The following is a 20,604-nucleotide window of genomic DNA, read 5'->3' on the forward strand; positions in this document are numbered from 1 at the left end:
ATCCTATAGTTTGTAAATGCTATAACTTTTGCGCAAACTAATCAATATACGCTTATTGGGATTTTTTTTTTTTTTTTTTTACCAAGAATATGTAGCAGAATACATATTGGCCTAAATTGATGAAGAAATTAGGATTTTTATTTTTTTTTATTGGGTATGTTTTATAGCAGAAAGTAAAATATATATATATATATATTTATTTTTTTCTTTTTCATAATTGGCGGTCTTTTTTGTTTCCAGCGCAATAAATAAAAACCACATAGGTGATCAAATACCACCAAAAGAAAGCTCTATTCGTGGGAAAAAAGGACATCAATTTTATTTGGGTACAGCGTCGCATGACCCCACAATTGTCAGTAACGCAGTGCCATATCACAAACAATGGCCTGATCATTAAGGGGGTAAAACCTTACAGGGCAGAAGTGGTTAGAAATGCTACAGAAGAGCATAAACCAAAGGTGCCCACTTGTACCATTCTTCATCCAGAATAGCATTGTCTGTTCCCTTCTGCAAAGTTCTTTTCCACCCCCATCTGCCAACTCCCTACCTTATGAGTGTGTTATGTGCCAGCAGGGCACTCTCTGGACATAGGGCTGGTGAATGGGACTTTGCACCATGGTTAAGTATGATTTACACAGGTGCTTTGTGGTGCTTGCCTTTTTAGTAGCACTCTTAGGGCTCCTTCACACCAAGTGTTGAGCTGCGTTGGTTTGGACAGATGGACACAACACTAGGGCACATAGAAAATGCCCTGGTCACACCACAACACTATGCAGTACGACTCACAGTATGCCACAATGTTCTGCAGTGCACATATTTGAGGAAAGCTTTGTATTGTGACATTTAAACAAAGTTAAAAAAAAGATAAAATGTAAGCAGTGTCTTGGGTAGCAACAACATAATCGCACTGCCCTTACAGAAGAGACACCAGCCTGAATCGTTTTAGTGTGCAGGCTGGTGTACACAAGCTCTTTCTGTTTATCTAAAGCCCGAACAATTTTTACGCTTTAGACAGAGACAGATTTGATTGGACATTCCCTTTTCTAATTGTTCTGCTGACCACTGTCACAAGAATGGAATTGAGGGAAACCTAACAATTTTGAGCTGTCACCAGAACAGCTCTCCTTGTTCGCACCCTCCCACTCTCCACTGCCACATTTGGCACTTTTTGGGGGGGAGCGGGTTCCTGATTTTGACAGGTACCCGCTTCCTGGTAAGATTGCCACACGGCGATCTACGTCATGTCCGGCCCCTCCTCCTTCCTACCGCTGCCTACTGGGACCTGTGTGTGTGCCAGAAGATGACAGGACCATTCAGAAAGTGGAGCCTGACTCGCGCATTGCAGTAGAAAACTGGCTGTGAAGCCTTAAGACTTTACTGCCAGATTCCCTTACTTGCAATGACGGCGCAACCAAAGTCGATGGACCAATCGGCTTGGGGTGCCGATATCGCGGGATACCTGGACAGGCAAGTGTCTTTATATGATTATAAAAGTTAGCAGCTACAGCATTTGTAGCTGCTGACTTTTGTTTATTTATTTATTTATTTTTCCAGGTTGGAACTCCGCTTAAAAAAGGGAAATCTTCACTTTGGAGAGATTTCTGCTGGCTTCCTGATAAGAATTTAACCCTTCCCTACTCTATCTAAATAAAAAAAAAAAGCTTGGCTTTAGATATACTTTAACTTCAAACCAGGGGTCTCCAAACTTTCTAAAGAAAGAGCCAGTTGGCCAAGAGCCAAGTGCTCTTTTAATCAGCACTACCAGACAAAAACTATAGTCCTTACACATATCACATGGCCAGAGTTACCCACAATGGCCACTTTTTCTCACAGGGTTAAGCCCGTGGCTTTGTGACATCTTGAGGTCTTTGTGCGATTAGCATACCAGGCATAAACAGGTTATCAAAACTGCAAAGACTACACATATTTGTCTTCGTGACAATTTGATGAATCAGCTGATGGAAAAATAAAACAACTTAATGAATCAAGTGTGCCAAATGCTTTCTTTCTAGATAAACTGTTCTGTGCAAGATCCAACTTGAAAAATCAGAAGCAGTAAATAGTATTGCAACATAAAAACACATACGGTGTAGTCATGATGCATGGTGACGTTTGGCACTGGTGTGACTATATGGCTGGTGCTTTGTTTGGAGGTGGGATCCATGACATCAATGCTGTTGGCACTCTCTACGAGGTTCAGATTGTCCCCATTATCTGCATTCTCCTTTAGAATCTCTTGTGGAGTATTGGTGTGTGAGCTTGGTACTAGAACTATGCTCTCAGAAGTCATGCCATTCCTCATCTCTTGGTTTCTTGTATCAGGAAGAATAATTTTATTAGAGACTGGCATTGGAATTATTTCCTGATTGGTTTGTTTGTAGAAGCAGGTTTTCAGTACGCTCTCTTTAGTATCAATTTGGTTGGTTTGTATACTGCTTGCGATAGGGTTGTCTGTGTTTGTTTCCAGATTTTGGTTATCTATCATCAAGCACTGAGTCACTTCCTGTATGGCCTTACTGACGGGACTTTGTTCGATATCAAACTTTTCTGTTTGCTTTGTAACAGAGATGGGACTCGTTGAGACTTCACTAGCAGCCTCATCTGATGGGCTCTGTATTGTGATTGGATGTCCATTTTGTGGTCTATCAAGTGTTTGATTAACATCAACCTCTCCATTGTTATCTGTACTCTTTGTTACACCTGATTCTTCTATGCCTATGTTGTCTTGGTTATGCATGATGCTTGGCTCCTGGGCTTCCATGTTGTCCTTCCCATATAAATCTTCTGTTTCCATATAATTTTCCTTCATTTTAAGTTCAAGTTCCTTTACGTTTTGGGACTCTGCTGTCTGTGTGTCTGCTGGCGTGCTGACCTCCTGTGATGTTGAATGTATCAGTGCTAGATCCGTGCCATCAGCACTCACTGACACCGTGGTGTCTTCTTGCATCCTATCAGTACAAGATCCATCTACAGTTCTTCCATTAATTCCTTCCTCCATTACTAGACACAGACCCTGTGTAGACACATGGAGACATGAAGGACCAAAGATTAGAAATAATATACATTTTAAACATAATCAACATTGGTAGATAAACCTTTTCCTATTTATACATCAAAAACAGAACTTTGTAGTAATCAAACTTAACCATGTGACCATCTGGAGAAGGCAGAGTACTTAAGGGCATGGAAAAGTTTCTATATAAGGGCAGATTTGAAATGATAGCCCTGTGTAAATGGATAGAGGATGTGGTTTGAATTACTTGGGAAACGCAGAAAGTTTTTTTTTTTTTTTACCATATGTAGATTTAAGAAAATGTAACAAATGCAACACCGTAAACATGTCTCAAAAACAAGCATATCATGTGATAATTTTAATGCAAACAGTCACTAAAATGGACCTTCAAGAGCTCTATGCTATCATGGATTAAAGAGACATGGTCACTTTTTTTTTTATATATAAAGCAGACTTAAGCAGAAAAAAAAGGAGCATCATTTAAATGTGTATCCTCAATCGTGCTATTTGAGATGGACAAACTTTTACAACTTTTTCTTTAAAATGCTATATCTGGAACCCATACGGTGCCCAGATATGTAATCAATGCTTAGACAATGGTCACATGTTCTCTGCCAAAGGCGACAGTTAAGTATAGCCACTGATGGGTAAGCCCCATTCTTCTTTTCCTTTTGTTTCCTTCTTTTCCTCTGTACATCTTTATTTAAAGCAACAGTTCAAAAAGGTTACAAACAGTTTTGAGCCTTAAATCACAAATCTAAAATCTAAAAACACAATTGTGTTGTATGATTTTCAACCTTATTGGGTTATACTGCCCCCTACAGGAGTAGGACACTAGGCAGAAAAAAAGTCTGGCTACGCCTATGGGCAGTTCCAGGGGGGTATACTCCCTCCCTCTGCTATAGGTACTCAGTTTTGTTACAAGCAGTGTCAGAAGAATTACAACAACACAGAGGGGTGGGTGCTGTGTTCATCAATGAACATCAGAGAAATGGATTTTACGGTAAGTCAAAAATCCAATTTTCTCTTTCGTTCATTGATGGACATAGCTCCTGATCCTATTAACCTTTGGGACGTCCCAAAGCAGTGTTAAACATGAGGGGTGGGAACAGCGAAAAATACATTTCCAAGGCTAACTATTGCAAACCAGGTTAACAGGAACTCAACCAAAACAACAGGAGCTCACCTGAAAAAAACAATACACCCTCAGGGAGGACCAGGTCCTCTAAACAGCAGCCTGCAAAACCTTGCGGCCAAAGAAAGCATTCGCAGATGCCAACATATCCACTATATAGAACTCTGTGAAAATGTGCACCAACGACTAGGTGGCCGCCTAGCAAACCTGCGTCACTGATGCCTGATGATGGAAGGTCAAGGAGGCACTGAGCCCCTGAGTAGAGTGCGCCTTGACAGGGAAAGGAGAAACCTGACCCTTGATGAAATCAAGACCCATCTGTAAGCACAAATCATGAGTCTGATTTCCTAAAAGACTCCGTAGCTGCCAAGTACACCCTAATTGCCTGGACCACATCCAAGGCATGCAAAGCAATTTCCTTTGGATGTTTTGGCCTGGGACACAGGGAAGGCAACACAATGTCTTAGTTCAAATGAAAATCATAGACAACCTGAGTAAGGAACAATGGACAGGGGCGAAGAACCACCTTATAACTGTGACCCACCAAGTAAGGTGTACTACAGGGTAATGCCGCCAATTCCTACACCCTGCGCACAATGGTGAAAGCCCCCCAAACAGGCCACCTTCTGGGACAGCGTAAGCAGGGGAATCTTCTGAAGATTCTCAAAAGAAGGACCAAATTGAGGTCCGAAGGCGGCAACAGAGACTGCACTGGAGGGGTCAAGTACCTAACTCCCTAAAGAAAAGTACACACCAAGGAGTTTGTGGCTAGGGGCCGTTGAAAGAAGACCGTTAAGGCCGACACCTGACCCTTGATAGTACTCAAGGACAGTTTCTGCTCAACTCCCCCAGATGAAGGGACCACTCCCCTTGGTCCAACGCCTGCTGACTGAGGTAATCCGTCTGCCAGTTTGCCAATCGGGAATGTGCATGGCAGAGAGGGCCATTCTGCCCACTTTAGAATGCCGGCTACCTCCAGAGCCGCCAGGACACTTCTTGTGCCCCCCTGGTGACTGAGATAGGCCACAGCCATGGCATTGTCTGATTGAAAGTGCACTGGACATCCCTGAAGACGATCCATCCAATGTTTCAGGCACAGTCTGATAGCTCAGAGTACCAAGACATTAATCGGTAGTCTGGACTCTTCCAGTCTCCAGACCCTCTGAGCAGAAATTTTGCAGAGGACGCCTCCCCAGCCGGACAGGCTGGCATCCGTGACCACTGTTCAATACAAGGGGAGGAAGGATTTGCCCAGCCCAAGCTCTTTCATTCCCCAGCTCCGCCAGATCCAATTGTTCAGAGACTGCAAATTCTTGTCCCATTTGGTCGGAATCTCCCTTGCAGGGACCTCGTATGGAACTGTGCAAACAGAACTGCCTTGAATGTAGACACCATCAGGCCCAGCACTCGCATGCAAGTCTGGAGGGATTACCATCTGCTGGACAGCAGAAGACTAATTACAGCCTGCAGTTTCTGGAGTTTTTCCAGAGGAAGAAACACTCTGGCTAAGGCCAAGTCCAGAGTCAGACTCAGATAGTCCAGCTTTGTGGACGGAACCAGCGCAGACTTCTGAAAATTCAGAATCCTGCCAAACACCCTCAAGCTTGTATGGGGATTTCCAGGTTTTCCACCAGAGCAGTAGGAGACTCCGCTCACAGAAGGAGGTCATCCAAGTAGCCCAGTACCGTGATCCCCCATTGGCGCAACAATGCTAGCACTGGGGCCAACACTTTTGTGAAGACCCAAGAAGCAGAAGCGAGATCAAAGGGTAACCCCACAAACGGATAATGCTCCTCTCCCATGGCAAAGAGAAGGAAGACCGCTGGAGACACATATTGGATTGTGAAGGTAAGCATCCTTGATGTCGATGGAGGCAAGAAAAATCCCCCTGATGTAGGGAAGCCACCAGCGTGCAAACGGACTCCATTCTGAACTTATGCACCCACACAAAGCAGTTCAGCGCCTTGAGGTCCAGAATAGGACGCACCTTGCCTTCCTTCCTGGGGACTGTAAACAGGTTTGAGTAAAACCCTTGAAAACGTTCCGAAGTTGGGGACCATCACCCTTCAAAGTAAAAGGTCTTGCACCGCCACGAAAAGCCTGTAAGCAGACCGGGGACAGTCACACGTTGGAAGGAAGAACCTTACCCGAGGTTAAGAATGAAACTCGATCTTGTAGCCGGGCCAAATGACCTCGTGGACGCACCCGACTTGTACCAGGGGGGTCCATGGGTCTGGAAACCAGTGAAAGTGTTCCCCCACCCCAGATACGGGTGAGGGCGCACCTTCATGCTGAAGGGGCCTTGTTTGCGGGTCTTGAGAAGTCAACTCCTGACTTGCCAGTCCAATTTCGCTTGGGTCCTCCAGGGGAGGCCCAGAAGGGCTGCGATCCCTTGTCAGTCGACCCTGAGGGATGAAAAAACTTCTTATGAGCAAAGAAAGAGGGCCCTACGATGGAGGGCCTTGCCCTTAGAAGCCTCCAGGTCACGGCGCAAAAGCCTAGCCCATTTGGTCAGAGTCTGTGACACCAAGGCAATGGTGAATAAAGGCTTCAGTGCCGAACCAGCCAGGGTGTACATATTGCGGGCCACAGCCTCTGCCTTCCTGTCAGCAGGGTTCTTAAAGGTCTTGGACTCTTAACCGGAATCATGGTTGCCTTGTTTAATCCTAAAACCGCCTAGCAAAATTGCTTAGGGAACCCAAGGGGACGCTTTGGTCGTCCCCACTAATTAGTGACAATTCTGTCAAAATAGGCAGGGAAAGGAAACACCTTTTCCGCTCTGGATGGCTTATGATGCCAAAAGCGGACCTGCGCCTCCGCCGCAACTTCAGCTTCGTTCTCCATCTTTAAGGTCTCACGCACAGCTACAATCAGTGAGTCCACCAGCGCCTTTTTGTACACGGTTGCAGAAGTGGAGGAATCCTCCCCCCTATCTGAGGATTCAGGGAGCGTGGTCGGAGACCCAGCAGGGTGACCCAGGTTCGCGGCGGCTGAATCAGATTCAGGATCTGATGAGACAGATGAGGCAGGGGAAGGTGGGGTGCTCTTTTTGCCAGCCCGTCGCCCAAAAGCCACCTCCACCCAGGACACAAAGGACTTCAGGACCGCCGTCAGTGCATGAATGGATGGTTGGGACCCAGGGCGCCCCACAGCCTCAGAGAGGGTATCAGGTAGGGAGTTGTGCCCCAAAGACTCCATGAGTCACCAGGAGGACCCCACAAAAAAGTGTAAAATACTGCTAAAGGACAACCCCCACTGCTCTGGCAGCCCACCCGGATGCCAGCCACAGAGCACAAATCAATCCTCAGTAGAGAGGAAAAGAACCCCACCAGACTCGCCACCCCACAGAAACCAGGCACTGCAGGAGAATCTGCACCGCACAAGTGGCGTTAAGGAAATCCAAAAATCCAGGAGTCAGCACCAGGGGATGAGGAGGTACTACCACCGCCTAAATTGCTGCCCAGAGAGCACCAATGTCATGTCCTCCGCTATTTTCAATGGCAAAACACCGAAAAATGGCCACTGGACTACACAAACATGACCACCGTGCATTAAGCACACAGGCTGCAAGAAAATGGCGGCCCAACGAGGGTCCCAGGGACCCAGGAGGGATCCCTAGGCCTTAGAAAATGGCACAGGCAGGAAAAGGGGGGCCCTGGCAGGAGCCCCCTCTAGGTACAGCCCCCCTCTAGCTGATCACCCAGTCACCACCCCACAACTCCATTGTCAGTGAAAAAGGGGGGATGGATGGCCCACAGGGACCACCAGACCGATGAGGGGGTGCCTAAAGGAAAGGAGCGGAACCCAGGGGTCTGACTGTCCCCTGGATGGGCCACGTACACCCCAAAACCCTCCAGGGGGAGGGGGGGGCAGTTACTTACCATGCCAGAAACCAGGCGGGCACCGCTCAAGACAGAACCTCCTCCATTGAAATGTACCTATGTCTGAGAGAGGGAGTATACCCCCTGGGACTGCCAATAGGCATAGCCAGACTTTTTATCTGCTTTGTGTCCTACTCCTGTGGGAGGTGGTATAACCCATTGGTTAAGAAGATCAGGAGCTGTGTCCGTCAATAAACGAAAGAAATATCGTTTTTTTTTGTTTGTTTTTTACGCAAATAGTGAATCAAGTGCAATTTTTCTGATTTGAAGATCTTGCTAGTAACTGGACTTCCTGTTGCGGACTATCAATGCTAAGCCAATTCCTTGTGTTTTGCAGCAGTGCTGTCATCCTGCTGTGTGCACTCATTCCTATTGGATGTACAGTACAGCCCGATAGCTAACTGAAGAAACTTCTACTGCTGGCTGATCACACTACTGCTAATTGCAAGGCAGTGGCAGCCTGCAAGAGAAAACGCTGCTGCTGACAGGATCTCCAAGTAAGAAACTTTGCAACAGATTCACAAAAAAATATTTGCTTAAGAAAATTTTACAATGTGTGTTCTGTTTGAGATGCCACTTTATGCATTGACCTATCTTCTTAGACCCAGTCTGTCTGGACAGCATTGTCACCTGCTGAATTGGCACCATCTGCATGCAGCTTAAAGTGATTGTAAATGAAAGTTTTACTACCCGCTCTTTGCAGTGGTTTTGCAGTTCCTTCTTCTTGGGTCCCCCACTGGCGGTCTCGGCTGCTCCCCCCTTCCAAGTGCTCCAATAGCAAGCCTATTGCTATGGGGGCACTTGAGCAGGCTCACTCCAGAGCCACTCTCTGTGTGTCCATTCACAAATGGAGCAGGGCTCGGCCCTGCCCCCATAAGCTCCTCATTGGCTCACTGGCTGTGATTGACAGTAGCAGGAGCCAATAGCTCCCACAGCTGTGTGAGCCAATGAGGAGAGAGAGACCTGGGAGAAATGCTGCTTACATGCACATTGCTGGATTAAGATGGGGCTCAGGTAAGTATAAGGGGGCTAGGAGGAGGTGCCGCACCCAGAAGGTTATTACCTTAATGCATAGAATGTAATAAAGGTAAAAACCTTGAGACTTTAGAACCATTTTAATTCTTCAATATAAACACAGACAGATGATTAAATCCAATGCACTTGGGGCAATAATTCAAAAGAAATATCCCTAATTAGACACATATAGAAATTGACTTATTCTAACCAAAGCTAAAAAATAAATAAATGAATAAAAAAAATACCCTTAGTTGATTTCACACTCTACTACTCAAGAACGTCTTGCTTGTCAAGTGCAAGATTATTGGATTACCAATGTTGCTTTAAGGCAACCACTAGGGGATTGTATATCTCCACAATTGCATCCATTAGGGCTGAACAAACATTGCATACTGATGCTCTGCAGGCACTAGTGGACGACAGTCTTAAATATTATACTGTTTCCCCTACTCCTGAAAATTTTGATCATCTTATGTTGGCAAGGTGGAATTTACAGTTGCATTTATCTGAACCTATGCAGTTTTCCATACGGGATGGTAGACAAGAATTATTTGAGAATGGTGATAAAAATGGTTGCTTTTTAGTCATCAAGTTAAAAAAGGGGGATATGAACTGAGCTATATTAAACAGTCCGGAGTAGCAACTCAATTTTGAGATATACACTAAAAAATGAATAACCCCAATAAAGTTGCGCCGTGTTAAAAAAAAAAATGTGCAATGACATTGACTCTAGAAAATTGAGATAATAAAAATTGTGATAATAAAAACCAAAGATAAAGTCTATTCACACTTACATGAACACCAGTGCAAAAGTGCAAAATATAAATAAAATGTCCAACACAATATAAAACTCAAATCTTCCCCACGATAATATGTTCTTCCACGATCAAAAGTAATTTCCTCCACCGAAACGGAATAACCTGCTTATTGGAATAATAGACCCCAGCCAGGGCCTTATGTCACCAAAGGAGTAGGTATACAGGTATATCTTCTAAATAAGTCTCCAACCTCTTTTTCAGCTTTGCAGCCTCTCAAAAAGTGACACACCCCAAAGAATAGAATAAAGAATAAAGCCATAGTGCAAAAACGTATCATACTTTATCATACTTTAATAGTGTATAAAAAAATAGCACCTACAACAACGTAGTGTAAATCAAAACATAGCCGGCCGGCTGCAGCAACTTTGCCCATCCTTCCAGGATCCCTAGAACGCAGTGATGTCAGTATGTCGCTGATGTGACGCGTTTCGCCACAAATTATGTCCGTCCTGGGGCATGGGCGGTATGTTGACTCACCGCAATAAACCGCATCCAACAAAACCACACCTCGGTCTGAGCCTCAGGTAGTCACTTACTAATCCGCCATTTTGGACAAGGTAAAGGATGCCATTCCTCCTGGTTTCTTGCCTCTTAATATATTTAGCCCCATTGAAGGGGAAACTCTTTAGTGAGGGGGATCTCTAAACTTGAAATGGCCTGGATACATAGAATTAGAACATATGTCCCCTTTGGGCTTAATATAGATGTGGATGTAAATGCTTTTATAGACAACTCTTGAATAGATTAGTTCCCATTGTAAACTTGGTCTGAGTCTTGGGATAGTCTTAAACTAGATTTATACCACCATTAGATTAAGTATGATCTAAATTAAATACATTGGGGTTGTGAGTGTGGCTTTTTAAATAAGGTATTTATTTAATTATAATATTTATTTGATTTTATATTTTTCATACCGGTTAGAGTATGGTTTTATTGACATTTTTGCTTTATGGCTACTAGAGGTGGTTTTTAATTTAGTCAAATGGCCACTAGATGTTTCTCCATGCTCCAAATTTGTAGGATTTCCGTTTTCTTTGAATTGCATGATACATAGCGATACTGATTTGAATAATATAGGAGTGCCATAAAAGGGTATAGGGTAGGCTTGGAAATAGATGTTATGTGTATCTAATAATATGGTACATAAGCATATTCACCATTTAGCTTGCATTTATTTGGTAGCCTATTAGACTTGGAGATCGGATCCTTTGGGTTCATATATACATGGTTGGTACATCGATTTAAATAAAGAACTAGAACTACTGGGTGGCATTAATATTATTTTTAAATTTTTCTTTATCTCAATTTATTCTGACATATTGATAATGTGGGATAGAGGCAAGAGGCCAGGGGGAATGGCATAATTTCCTTTGTCCAAAATGGCTGATTTGTAAGTGACTACCTGAAGCTTAGACCGAGGTGTGGTTTTGTTGGATGCTATTTATTGCGGTGAGTCAGCACGCCGCCCGTGCACTAGGACAACATTATTTGTGACGTTGTGTTTATGCTGATTTACACTACGTTGTTGTAAGTGCAATTTTTATATACTATTAAAGTATGGTACGTCTTTACACTATGGCGAATCCTTTATTCTATTCTATGGGGAGTGTCACTTTTTGAGAGGCTGTGAAGCTGGACCAGAGGTTGGAGACTTACATAGAAGATATACCTGTATACCTACTCCTTTGGTGACATAAGGCCCTGGCTGGGATAAGTCAAAGCGCTGAGGACCTATTGAGGTCTATTTTTCGGGTTAGCAGGTTATCCTGTTTCAGTTGAGGATATCAATTTTGATGGTGGAAGAACATATTATCACAGGGAAGATTTGAGTTTTATATTGTGTTGGACATTTTCTTTATATTTTGCACTGGTGTTCATGTGTAAATGGACTATCTTCGGTTTTCATTATCACAATTTTTATTATGTAAATTTTCTTGAGTCAATGTTGTTTTTGCACAATTTTTGGTTTTCACACAGTGCAACTTCATTTGGGTAATCGCTTTTTAGCCAGGTTAGCTCAGCATGACCACCCTCCCACTATAATATCTGAAATTCGTACACCAGAGGGTACTTTGATAACTGCACAGGAAGACATCTTGGGAGAGTTTAACCAATTTTTTACTGCCTTATACTCCTGCCTCCCATCAGATTTCCATCTCTCGTCTCTGGCTCTCTATTTGGATCCCTTGGCGCTGGGATAGTTGACCGATTCTGAAGCGTACTCCTTTGGTTCATGAGATCACCCTAGAGATGTAATGGCAAGTAGCCTGGGCCTGATGGCCTTCCCATTTCATTTTTTAAAACGCACATTGAGGTGTTGGTTTCCAAGCTGGCTTCCTAATACATTTAGTGTTTAAAATCTGATACTTTGCCTCCCTCCATGTGGAAGGCACATATCATCCTTTTACCTAAACCTGCCAAGGATCCACTCCTCTGTGCCTCATATAGGCCGATAGCCCTGCCTGTGTCAGGGAAGAACTTGATCAAGAATGGCAGATATGCCCATTTCCAAAATGGCCACGTGGGACGTCCTAATTAGTGTCAATTATCAACATCCACTTCCTATATAAACTCAGCACTGGCTGCCATTCATTGCTGGATTATCTTCATCTAGTACCCGATTTCCTTGTGCTTTGAAACTCCTGCTTGATTGATTACCCGTTACCGACCCGGCTATCCCTGACCTGCTCTGGCTTTCTCCTGCTCTGAACCCGGCTTGCCTTATGGACTTCTCCCTGCCTGCTCCTGATTGTTTTCTGTGTTTAACCTTGGCTTCACCCCAACTATTCTATCTGCCTCCGCTTCCTGATTGATTACTTGTGCATGCCCCTCGGCCTGGCTTCTTACCTTGATTGCACTAAGCTGCCTGCACTTCCAGTGATCCAAGTAACTGTCTTATCTACTGCGGGATCCAATTCCTGAAACAGCTACACCTGCAGGCAACCCGTGCACCTTTGGGCACAGCATCCTCTGTCACCATCTCCAAGGGTGCTCTGCACTCAGCCGCAAGGGGAGCTCTCTCGTCACCTCAGCCTCGAACCAGGTTTATGACAAACTGACTTTAAATTTCTCAACACCAAAGTGCGCCAGGTCGTTAACTCCCTGATAGATCAGGACCAAACAAGTTTTATGCCCACCAGATCCAAGGACATCAACATACAGTAAGTAGACTTTTCACCAATATTCATGCACATTTCTAGAACAGTTGCTACGCTTGACATTGAAAAAGCTTTCAATACTGTGGAATGGCCGTACCTCCGGGAGGGGCGGCGAAGGAGGGGCTTTCTGCTCCACTTAATCGACTGGGTTAAAATTCTGTATAGCAACCCCACAGCCCGTTTCTACCTGGGTAATCTTCTTTCATCTCCCTTTCCTCCTCATAGGGGTACAAGGCAAGGCCTCTGGTGGGCTGGTTGGAGGAACAGGTGGCTCTATATGCGGACTATCTTCTTCTCTTTCTAAATGATGCTGGCCCCTCTCTACAAAGAGCTCTAACCATCATGGATGTTTTCAACCTTCACGGTCTTTACAGGTTAAAGTGATTGTAAGTAATCCCATTGTAAAACAACCCACTCAGTTTGAAATAGAAATGAAAGGCAAAAATTTTTGCAGATAAAAAAATAAATACCTACCTTTTTTTTCCCTTTTTTATAAGTTATCATGTTCCCTCTATTCTCAGCTGCATAAGAGCTGGTGGGAGGAGAAATAGCAGCACACTGAGTTTTCCAGTGAAAGGCTGTGCAGGAGAGGCATGTCAGGACAAGTGTGATCATTGGAGGAGAGCACCAGCATTACAGAACTGACCACGTTGTGCTCTCCTTCTTAATGTGGTCAGTTTTTAATAGGCAGAGGGACACAATAGATTTCACACAAAGAAAGCAATACAAAAGAGAACAGGATACTTTTTCATAGAAGTACATGGTACAGCAGGCACATATCAGAAATATGAAATGTTGGGGTAACAAACGCTTCAATTGTCATAAATCCCAACTATTCCAGTTTATGGGGCGGGGGCGCAACAATCATCCTCATCTTCCTATTTAGGAATTGTTGTTTCCAGTAATGTCTCTGACTTTAAAACATTTAATCTGCACCCAGTACTGTTGGACGTTAAGAGCAAATTGTGGTAACCTCCCACTCACTATACTTGGTCGTATAAATTTATTAAAAATGAAGATTCATCCAAAATATACATATCTTTTTCGAAATCCCCCCAAAAAAATTTCATGCAGCTCAACCAATTGTTTATATCCTTTTTGTGAGGCTCACAACCACCAAGGTACACATTTTCTACCCTTACTCACCCTACCTCCCAGGGTAGGTTTAGCTATGCCAGACTGTTATAAGTATTTTTTGGCTTCTCAGCTAATAACGGCCCATTGGTGATTTCAGCCTTATTGTAATAAGTCCTCTAACTTGCTGGAGGCCACCATCTTGCAGTTCGTAGAAGCTCTTCAAAATTGTATTTTCCAGGGCCTTAAAGAAACCTATGCCTTGACTCCATCTATGCGTACTACTCAAAAGGCCTGGCCTCCCACTACTCTTTCTCCACATACTCCCTTGTGGCTTAATTCCTCTCTCCCATTTTTATAACAAGGCAGCGTTTTTTGCCTTTTTGGCCCCGTTCACACTGGGGCGACGCTACTTCCCGGGGCGACCTCACAGGTCGCGGCGCGCTGCTCGCACCGCGACCTCGGAGCGGCTGGCACAGACTTCATAACATTGAAGTCTATGCAGGTCGCTCCGGGTCGCCCCAAAGAAGCTCCGGACCCTTTTTCTAAGTCAGAGCGACTTGTGTCTCTCCTATTAGAACGGGTCCACAGCTTCTCTATGGAAGGCGACCTACGGCGACCTGTCAGGCGACAAGGTCACCTGACAGGTCGCCCCAGTGTGAACGGGGGCTTAATGTTTTGTTTTGTATTTACATATAAAATTAATAACAGATTTTCAAAATAAATAAAAAAAAGGATATACTTTAAAGAGGAACTCCAGGATTTACCACTCCCCATCCCACCTAAACCCTATACTTATTTTTTTTCCTGCAGCCTTCTAGCAAGTCCATAGATTTATTGGAAGCTTTCTCTTTGGTTTGCAGTGGCTGGGGGTGGGCATTCCTCCAGGACTGAATTGGAACTCACAAAATAACAAGGGAGTCCAGGAGTACTGTGAGCCCAGGCTGCATAACACACACTCCAGAGTGCAAGAAACTAACATGCCGGGGTCACAGAAAATGGGCTGAATGACATGACGGTCGTTCTGTCCGAAGAGGACAGCCGGGACTGGACTGAGGAGGAAGCCAGGGACAGTGCTGATGAGTGCAGAAGGTATGACAAAACTAGAAATATGTTTTTTTTTGTATAGCAGGAATGATTCCTACTACTTTAGGTGACCAATTTTAAATGATAGTGCAAAAGAAACTATCACCACACAAATCCATGCAATTATTTCTGCTGGTCCATTAGAAATTGGATAAGCATAATTTTTTTTTTTTTATTATTTGTGCAATCACATTTTTTTAATGATGAATTACACCCCCTGGTGCCCAACCTGCGGCCCAGGAGCCACATGTGGTCCTTTGGCACTTTTTTGTGCAGTCCTCAGGGTCCCTGCAGACACTAATCTGCGTTTCCCTATTACCGTTATAGCAGTCTCTGACCATCTTTTGTATTATATCCACAGTCTCTGACCATCTCTTTTAGTATGTCTGCAGTCTCTCACCATCGCCTACATTATGTTCATAGTCTCTGACCATTTCCTGTATTATGCCTGCAGTCTGAGACCATCTCTTTCATCATGTCCACAATCTCTGACAATCTCTTGTGCAATGTCCGCAGCCTTTGACTATATCCAATATGTATCTCCTGTCTCTGACACTGAATATTCACTGATGGTGATTGGTCACGCTTGGGTTCCCCATAAGAAGAAAGTTGACTGCCACTGAGATACCGGATACCCACCATGCTCTAAAAAAATTGAGCTGGGATGAAAAATGGATCGCTGGCTGTCAGAAGCAAATTGCACCTCAGCACATGTCGCATTCATGCATGTATAACTATAAGGTCAATAAACTGTTATTTCCTCCCGGTCAGCCTGTCATACTGCTTCATGTATGAAGGGAACATTACATTTCACCCATAAATGTCATCTCTACTAGAAGCAAAAAAAATATTTTCAAAGGCAAATTACGGTTGAGGCAGGTCAAGCTGGGACAAAACTTGGTCAGGCCTCACAGAGCGTGCCCTGATTTTCAGATTAGGAATGTTGCATAATATGAAAAATGTTGAAGCTCATTAACAAGTGATCATCTAAATGAAAGGCCCCTCGGGCTTGTTCACGACGCTCGCTCAGTGGGATGTAGTCTATGTCTGTGTACATCCCATTGCTCTGTGCCAAGCACTCTGCACATCGTACTTCCCAGTGAAATTGCTGGTGTGATCCTATTCACCACTGGCTGAAAATATTTTGCAGTGGCATTGGTAATCTGTAGACACAGATCAGTAACCCCTTTCCTCGTTACAGCTGTAAATGTTAGTAAATAGCATATATGGTGAGGTTCAGACATCCTAATGCACGAGGTGGGGGGGAGGGCCGACAAATGATTGCGTTTCTCTGAGTCACACCTGGAAACTGATCACTTCCTCAGCAATGATTCATACACATATAGGAGGCCTGTCACACAAAACCAGACAAAGTGCCTTGCTTGGTTCCTCTCTAATCATCCCGGGGGTTTCCAAAAACGTCCACTCACCCCCTCCTTCCGACATGAGATATTTATAGAAATAAATCAAAATAATCTGCTCATATTATATACGTTAACAGGAAGCTGATGAAATGGTTGTTTGTATACATACAATGGCAACAGAATCCGTCTCGTATTTAATCTACTCCTGGGAGCTCAGGTGTGAAGATCTGATCACCATATTCCCACCAGCTGTTGTCTTGCATTGGTGCTGCATTTTACAATATAGGCAAAATGCAAGGAAAGGGATTATCAATAGACTCATTTACACTAAAAAAATGGCCAGAATATTGCATTTTTGGGGCGATTACCTGTATTTCTCCAAACCATCTCCAAAATACACTCCCTTCTTTATCAAGGATAACACCAAGCTACTAATTTACTCTCAGCTTGACTACTGCAACTCTCTCCTTGGCCTACCTTTACATAGGCTATCCATCTTTGAGTGTATCAGAATAATTTCTGCCGGACTTATCTACCTTACCAACCATTCAGTGTCCTCCAACCCTCTCTGCTAATCCCTCCTCTGGCTTCCACTCACCCAACAAATAAAATTAAAAATACCAACAATGAAATACAAAGCCATCCACAACTCGGTTCCGGGCTACATCAACCTCATTTCATATCATTAACCAAACAATCTGAGAATTCCTGCTTTCTTGCTCACTTGTCATCTTTTCTCATGCTGGCCTCCACAACTTCTCCAGAGCCTCTCCCATCCTCTGGAACTCCCTACTCAATTCTCTATAGCTTTCTCCTACTCTGTCCACCTTTAGGCGATCACTGAAAACGTATCTCCTCAGGAAAGCCTATGTTGCCTTCACCTAAAAACTGAACTTTTAACTTTCTCCATCAACTCGTTACGAAATCCTGTTATTACCTTTTGTATGACTTCCTGATCTCTAACACTTCAGCCCAAAAAATGCCATATTAAAGGGCATGTTCACCACACAGGGAGGTGGGGGCGTGTTTCCCTACAACCCCTGAAGCAAGCTGGTGAATAGGAGGGGACAAACTTATTTATATGTGTGGGGACAAAGTACCGCCGGGATAGACCTTTGAATGAATATTCAAAAGCTGCCACGTTCTGCGAACAGGACTTAGTTGCTGCCCAAATGTCTGTCCAGTCCTCTAGGTTCTAGATACACTGAGGTCAGTCAAAAATTTCCAAACACAAGAGGAGGGCAGAATTTATAAACAATGTGAGAATACATTTTACAACTATGAAAAAGGGACCTCGCAAATGAACATGCCTAACACACATACCTTCGAAAGGTGAGTTGGTCCAGCGACGTCTGCATTGGAGTCATGGTCTGATAAAAATACTTGACTTTAAGGTATTAGAACACCTCTAACCAGGACAATTTACAGTTTAGGTGAAGAGTGAAGACCAGAATCTATTTGGTCCGGCCAATTGATAAAGACACATGAAGTTCAAGGTGGACCACAAGGCAAAAGATTGAGAAAATTAGCTTGCCGAGTAGAATTTTCAGCCACCCACGGTCCAAGGAGTTTGGCAATATTAGGGGAAGGATCACAGTCTGCTGCTTAAATACACTCTTTTGTCAGTAAGTTGTGATGCGAAAAAATAATTTGATAAATGGAGAAGGCCAAAGCCACTACCCAATATGTGTAAATAGAATGCTGGTTTTGGTAGCCAAGGTTTTATGGTGCCCACACATATTTTTTTTTTTTTTAAAGCCTATGGTGTGTGAAACACACTCAAAAGACTTAACACCCGGTACATAAAAAAGTGCACACACGCAAAACGTGAGACACACAAAAAGTGCACAAGGCGTACACATAGCCCTCCCCCGAAGAGGAAGGGCCTAGACCCTGATCCCCCGGGGCGCGAAGCTCCTGACGGGGACTGAGGTACTCACTTAGGTCCGCCCAGCCGAAGCCAGGCAGACCCCGTTCTCCAGGGGGACTGCCGAAACAGCCTACCCCAAGTACTAGGTGGGGCTCCCCCGAAGGGAGACCCCATGGGAGAGGGCGAACTAAGCCAGAAGGCCATATCCACCCCCTCCCAAGACTTTCAGGGCAGGCCCGAGGACCTACGCCATACAAGTCGTGCAAGTGATCAACCAAAAAAAAGGGACAAACGTAACAAACGACAAAGAAAAACAGAGTGGGGAAAGGGGAAGTGGAGAAGTGCTGGGTAGTGCCAAAGTGCAAGACCTTGACAGGCCCCCCGGCCAGGAATAAAAAATTCCTCTGGTGCTGGCCAAAAGGCCCGCCCCAAGAGGCAGGTGCTGAAAAAGTGTGATGGTGCAGTGACCAAGGTGCCGAAAAACTCAGGTGAGCTGCCCCTCACCAGTGAGAATTAAGGCACCCCTGGGCTGCCACCCCAGGGGCACGTACACCACGGGCTTTTTCGGTCTCGGCCCCCACATATTGTTGTACCCGTCGCTTATTGCATCTAAAAGAAAAAGCTCTGGGACTGAAATAGGGAGGACAAGAAAGAGATGGATTTAAGTTCTTTCACTCATGGAGACTGAGCATTATGGGTGAGCAATACCTAAAGGGGTTTGTATGTAAATGCAGCCTACCTAGGAATGGCCACTACTCCAGATTGACACCCACAAAGAATCAAGGCACTGTGATATTTGCATTACTCCTCCCAAGAATTAGCCCACTGCTTGCAAGAAGGCTAAAGGCTCTTGAGAGGGGTACTGAGGAATGGGTGCTGTAATATTTTCAGGAAACTATGTACAGCACCCTTCTGGCTTCTTCCACCACCTATGATTTGCCTGCACTGCATAAAGACCCAATGATGACATTACTGGCTCTATCTAGAACAAGGTACATTTTGAAACTGGAAAGATTTAATTAAAAAAATGTAATAAGCAGATTGATAAGAGAGGACCCAAGGAGGAAAAAATATACGTTGATTAAACCTTAGCTATACAACTCTTGAGTCCAATGGGATAGAACCCTGGGAACTAAGAACACGGAGGAAAAATGGGAGTGCTTCAAGAGCATACTTAACAAGGGGGTGGGCCAGTGCATTCCACAGGGAAATAAATTTAAAAGAGCAAAACTAAACCCTGGGTGGCTAAACTCCAACATAAAAATGTATATTAGAGCTAAAGAAAAGGCCTTCAAAAAATACAAGACTGAGGGGTCATTGGCAGCATTTAAGCACTACAAAGAGTGTAATAAGAAAAGTAAAGACGAAATCAGGGCGGCTAAAATAGAACACGAGAGACATATACCGGAGGAGAGTAAAAAGAACCCCAAGAAGTTCTTTAAGTATATAAACAGTAGGAAAGCGAGGCCAGAGCACATTGGCCCCATAAAAGATGATAAAGGAAAAATGGCCACTGAGGACAGAGAAAAGGCGGAAGTGTTAAATAATTTCTTTTCTTCAGTCTTCACAAAGGAATCGGGGGGCTACACAAACTCAGCTTGTAAGGCCGAACTAAATAATACACCTTAGGAAGGGCCGCCATGGCTAACAGAGAGTTTAGACTTAGAGCTAAACTAGAGAAACTTAACATAAATAAATCCCCGGGACCTGATGGCTTGCACCCGAGGGTTCTTAATGAGCTCAGCCAGGTGATTGCCAGACCGTTATTCTTGATCTTTAAGGATAGTTTACAGACGGGTATGGTGCCAGCTGATTGGAAAAAAGCCAACGTGGTACCAATATTTAAAAAGGGGCCGAGATATATCCCGGGGAACTATAGGCCGGTCAGCCTAACATCAGTAGTCTGCAAGATTTTGGAGGGGATGTTAAGGGACCACATACAAGACTTTAGTAATGAAAACGGTATTATAAGTAGTAATCAGCATGGATTCATGAAAAATCGTTCGTGCCAAACCAATCTATTAACCTTCTACGATGAAGTGAGCTGCCACCTAGATAAAGGAAAGCCTGTGGATGTGGTGTATCTGGACTTTGCAAAGGCCTTTGACACCGTTCCCCACAAACGCTTACTGTACAAACTAAGGAAGGTAGGTATGGACCATAAGGTGAGTACCTGGATAGAGAACTG

General features: G+C 44.2%; 1 protein-coding gene across 1 annotated transcript in view; it reads right to left on the reverse strand.

Annotated features, from left to right (window-relative positions):
* Positions 1 to 20,604, reverse strand: part of ZNF335 (zinc finger protein 335) — a 149,954-nt gene that overhangs the window by 78,852 nt on the left and 50,498 nt on the right. The window contains exon 2 of the mRNA XM_082272992.1: positions 2,087 to 3,013. Within this exon, the coding sequence (XP_082129118.1) occupies positions 2,087 to 2,998 (912 nt within the window). The 5' untranslated portion in view covers positions 2,999 to 3,013. The remainder of the gene's footprint in view (positions 1 to 2,086; positions 3,014 to 20,604) is intronic.

This window comes from Pelophylax lessonae, assembly GCF_965119305.1.
Source record: "Pelophylax lessonae genome assembly, chromosome: 11".
NCBI lineage: Eukaryota > Metazoa > Chordata > Amphibia > Anura > Ranidae > Pelophylax > Pelophylax lessonae.